General features: G+C 35.5%; 1 protein-coding gene across 1 annotated transcript in view; it reads right to left on the reverse strand.

Moving 5' to 3' along the window:
* The window catches only part of St13 (ST13, Hsp70 interacting protein), a 34,339-nt gene that overhangs the window by 11,569 nt on the left and 17,231 nt on the right, over window positions 1-5,539 (reverse strand). Inside the window, exons 5-6 of the mRNA XM_023718949.1 lie at window positions 2,111-2,177; window positions 580-613 (exon numbers count right to left, since the gene is read on the reverse strand). Coding sequence (XP_023574717.1) covers window positions 580-613; window positions 2,111-2,177 — 101 coding nt within the window. The remainder of the gene's footprint in view (window positions 1-579; window positions 614-2,110; window positions 2,178-5,539) is intronic.

Genomic DNA, 5,539 nt, shown 5'->3' on the forward strand with positions numbered 1-5,539 from the left:
TAAATAAATAAATAAATAAATAAATAAATAAACTATTTAAAAAACAAAAACTGGAACCATTGAACATTGTTCATCCCACCTCCAAATGTAATTCCCCTTCTATATCTTCTCAACCAAATAAAAGCTTCCTACAGATTAGCTACTTGTCTAACTTTTTTTCCCTTCCCCCTCTGGGCCAACAATCGAACTCAAGACCTCACACTTGCCAGGAAGGCACTGAGCTAAATGCTCAGCCCTCAAACTTTCTGAAATAGCCATATAATAATTATTTTACACTTAGCAGACCATATAATCTGTCATAACTACTCAAATATATAGCTGTCATGGAAAAGAAGACATAGTTAAGCGTTAAACCTGGAATTCCAAGCGGTACACAATCAAATCTTATTATATTCCTATCTCTGCATGTGAAAATGCCTTCCTAACTCCAGGTGGGACTTGAATTCAATCTCTGGCTTACAGTGCTTGCTTTATCACTTAGGAGATACCATAAAAATTGTGTGCAAATTCTAAAACTAGAACTAGATCAAATTTATAGACAAAAGAGTTTGGAACTATATTGCAAAATAAAAACCTGACTTATTAGGTGGTGGCCTCACTTCATCATTAAATACTGGTAAAACAATAAAAAGTAAAATAGAACAAAGACAATATGCCTAAAATGAGTAACAAAAATATAACTGAGGTGACAACAAAGATCCTGTACATGTCAATTTTTTTAAATCTCAAGGTTTTCAATCTACAAAAGGTTCTAGTGAAATAATGTGCATTTTACCTTAAACTGTCAGGCATGTAGGACATAATGTTGATTAAATAGTAATCACAGGTGGTAGGGAAATTAAGGTTATTATGGAAAAGGATTGGTTAGGAAGAGTACTGGCTGGGAATAAAGGATGAATTTGAATTAAAGAAAGGGAGATGAAGAGCTTTCTAAGTAGACAAGCACAAGTAAAGAAACACCCTAAGACAGTGAAGTGTAACAGGAATGGAAGATTAATATTCAAAAAAAGATGAGAAGATTAAATATGGAGTATGACTAATTAGCAGGCTGACATGTAAATGAAGATCTTCAAAATGTATATGCAAACATTTATAGATCAGAATAAAATAATATTAAAAGCAGTTCTTAGTATGAATTTAGGGTGAACAGAAAGCAATAAAGATATTTTAGGGTGGCACAACTATTAACACAATGGCAAAAAATAAACAAATGATAAGGCCCTAAATTAAGGTGGTAGGATTACAAAAGAAGAGAATGTGTTTGCCAATTTGAACAGCAATACTGAACTCATCCTAAAATAAACTTCAGTCATCTTCTAAATCCATTACACATGAAGTTCAAATGCAAATCAGCATCATGATGGCATCTACTGAACTGCACCCAAACTGCTATGCAGTGACACACTAGTCATACCACTATGTAAAATACACACTAAATAACACTGGTGGTAGTAAAAGTATCAAATTTTATAATGGCTTATAAATTAGAACTGATATACAAGAACTATAAAGTGTTAAATGTCTAGAAATACCATTTGTCAAAAGAGTACTTTTACTACAAATTACTACAAGTTGTTCATCTAACACCGTCTCACACAAGTTAACATCACTGGGCTGAGGAGATAGCTCAGGCATCTAAGCGCCTTCCTGGCGAGCCAAGGATCCTGGTTTGATCCCTGGTACCACATGCTGTAACAGTGTTGGAACCCCAAGCACACTGAGCCAGGAACCAAAACTGGACATGGTGGTGCACACCTATAATCCCTGCGCTGGAGAGACTAAGACAGGAGGCTCACTACAACTCTGAGCTGCTTAGTGAGACCCTGTACCAAATTAATAAACAGATTTTTTAAAATAGAAGTATCAGTGACACCTCAGGAAAGAAGAGGCTATGAATTACATCAGGATCTGTCTGAGCTCTAAGGAATGATTACTGAAACTCAGTGACATCAACCTCTTTATCAATGACAAAGAAGTGGTTGAGTAGATAACAGGGCACTATCTGCTCTAGTATACTCAAATAATAAGTTTAAGTTCCCTTCAACTTTCCCACTCTTTAAAAATAAAACATTTACACTATACAGAAACATAGCAAGAAGAAAAAAATTACCATCATTTAGAGCATCAATGGCAGCTCCTTTCTTTTCATTTGCTTGATCCATCATCTCCTCAGTTATCTGACAGGAAATAAAGAGTTATCTTAGAAACAGCAGAGAAATGGGGAAAATAAAACCAGGCAAGATATATAATGCAAAGGCACAAATTACCAATGATGAATGTGGACCATTATGTATACTAAAACTGTAGTAATAAAATCAATGAAAAAAAGTAGTGGTGAAAACAAGAGGAGAAAGCAATTTGGACTTTCTTAAGGAAGAGGTATTTAAGACTTTTCATTTATTATTTACTTGCCACCAGAAAACAAAGAGGATAATTACAATATCTTGTAAGATTGTACACAGAATGAGTTTGAACCTTTTATACTAAATACATTTAACTCTCTTCCCTCGATGACCTCTGCTTTGCTCCATCTCCACCAAACCATATTGTTCTGCTGCAGTTTGTGGTTTTACCACCTCCCTCACAGCTGTCCATATCAAACCCAACTCTTCACAAAAATGTCAACTAATTCTTTTGAAGCTTGACTCCTCAAAAAAGACAGGTCTCATTCCTCTAGTTCCATAAAAATCTACTGAGCACCTATACTAGACAAAACAAACAGAGGATGTTCTGACATTGCCAGTAAAGCGGAAGACCCAATACTATTATGGGCTACTGGACTATTTTAGAATATTTTGCTGAGTTTACATACCTATAATATTCAAATAATGGAACTTAACAAAAAAAGGGTATACAGATGAATGTCCATTTTGTATCTGTGTATTCAAAGTGGTTAGGATACATATATAGTTACATTCTCTTAATGAATAGAGTGATTTGTTCTAATGGTGTTTGTAAATAGGATACCATGTCCGCATCTTGTACAGCAATTAACCACTAGGAAGAATGTATGCAATGTGTTAATTACTGAAACTGTCCTACCAATTTGATTTGAAACTGTCTCATTGCTATTTGTTTATCAATAAAATTATGGGGGAAAAGAAACAAAACAGAAGATGTTGAAAGCACAGGGGTAAGTTAGTTGGAAGAAAAACTTACAGCAAGCATCTGGTCTGAGATGCTAGGTTCAGAAGCAGTTCCTTTAACTATATCCATTTTATCATCACCACTGTGTAAAATGGTTAAGCAGAATAGGTGGACAATTCAGTAAAAGTGAATTGGCAAGTTTAAGAATTGAAAGGAAAGGTGCAAGCTATCTACAAAATCCAATGCAAGTGTTAAGTGACTAGCTCTTGTAAGGTAATTCAATAAAGTTGGGTACAAGAGTAACATATGGAAGTCAAGAGTTCCTAGCTGCATACCTATTTGAAGTATATACCTATAATCTAAACATTGTGAGAGGCTGAAGCAGGAAGATTGAAAATTCAAGCCTAAATTGGTCAATTTTGCAAGACTCCCATCTCCAAAGAACAGGGCTGAGGATGTAGCTTGGCATGGGTGCACACAGAATCCCAAACTCCCACATTCCACAAAAAGGTAGCCGTACAAGAAACTAAACCTATTAAGTACAGTTTATAAGATCATAAAGACTTCCATGGGAGAAAAACCTAAAATTCTATTTAAGAACAAAAGACTGAGAAACCTTGATACATATACATGCTCAGGAAAAGAAGATGATTGTGACTATTTCAATATACTTTCATGTTACTTAATAAATGCAATCAATTCCTTTCAACTTCTTGTCAACCCCTTTGACAAGTTTTTTTTAAAAAAAATTTTACAGAAAAAAATACTACTAGGTAGTAAGACATTTTACACAAAGCTAGGGTAATTTTATTTATTTATTTGTTTATTCATTCATTCATTCTGCGGAACCAGGGATTGAACTCAGTCCCTTGCACTTGCCAGGGAAGCGCTTATTCTATTGAGCCATCTCCCCAGCCAGCCCCAAGTTAGGGTAATTTTATTTTGTTTTATTGCATTAGGGTAATTTTAGAAAACTACTGAAACAAACAAAAGACCTATCCAGCTGTAGTGGTACACACCTATATCCTAGAACTTGGGAGTACTGAGTCAGAAGGATCATTATAAGTTCAAGGCCAGCCTAAATCTCATAAGGAAACCCTGTCACAAAACAAATAAATGACTTCTTCATTAATAGTTGTGAACCTATGGTACATACGTTATTGTGCTTTTAAAACAAAAGCTATTAACATAGACTTAGTTTTCCTAACTGAAACCTCCTTATTTAGCTTTAACTGCAACATTAGCACTTTGTGACAAACAAGTGGGTTTTGTTTATTTGTTTTGACTCAAGTACCTTCTGACTCAGTACTCCCTATTGTAGTCTAGTCAGGCCTCAAACTTGTGGTGATTGTTCTGCCTCAGCCTCACAGAGCTGAGATTACGGAAATGTACCACTTCTTCCAGCAAAAGTGGTTTTGGGGCTGCAGTTTGGCACTTGGTCTCTAAAAGGTTTGCAATCACTGGTTATACATGCTACCTTGAACAAATCTAAAAACAACCTAGCCATCTTTGCTCTGCCAATACAGGTTTCATCAAACAAGACTGAATTAAGGCTAAAATCCAGTGAGGTAGCCAAGAGTTCAATTTGCTTTCATCATTTTAGCAGCCATCTAACTTAGCACCTCAAAATTTTGTTTTTGAGGGAAATGTAGGACACTAGAGACAAAGTACAGCTTCAGGTGAACAGAAAGTAAGACAGGCTAACCAGCCATTGCCCTTGTAAGTCTGAACTACAAAAGTCTACACAGGCAAACGTAATTATAAATCAAAAGTAAACCTGTCCTAGGGGAATTTAAAAAATGTTTTTAATTCTCCCCTAAAAATCCAAAACCATGAGCCAGACTGTTCACTTGCAAATTCACATTCAAACAAACACACAAAAATATCATGCTAACAATTTAAATGGCCCTTGAGCTAGTAGTGCAAATTCTGAGCTTTGTTAGAAGCAAACAGATTTCTTTAGGGAAGAATGTACCTTCTAACCAAACCTAAAAAACTCTCCACAGATGAATTCTAAGGAACACATTATCAAAAAAAGACATACACAAGGTACTACTGTGGACAAGAGTTGGTAAAAATTAGAGTAACACTAACAAAAGCCCAACAAAGTATTTAATGTGTTCAGTAAATGCAAATTTTGAAAATGAGAAAAGAACAACAGACAGGAAAATACGCAAGACCTCAAGCATAAGTATCAAAATAAAAACCATAAACACTCCAATTCAATCACCAACACAATAGACAGACATAGTAGTATGATAAGTAAAGTTTGATAGCAAGAAAGATTAACATGTACCTAAGCAGGGCACCAGAAAAAAAGAACAGAGAGAACAGGAATATTTAAAAGGTAATAGAGGGGGCTGGGGAGATGTCTCAGTGGACTAAGCGCTTCCCCGGCAAGCGCAAGGGCCTGAGTTCAATCCCTGGCTCCGCCCAAAAAAAAAAAAAAAAA

The sequence above is a fragment of the Octodon degus genome, unplaced genomic scaffold (genome assembly GCF_000260255.1).
Source record: "Octodon degus isolate 3935 unplaced genomic scaffold, OctDeg1.0 scaffold00064, whole genome shotgun sequence".
Lineage (NCBI taxonomy): Eukaryota > Metazoa > Chordata > Mammalia > Rodentia > Octodontidae > Octodon > Octodon degus.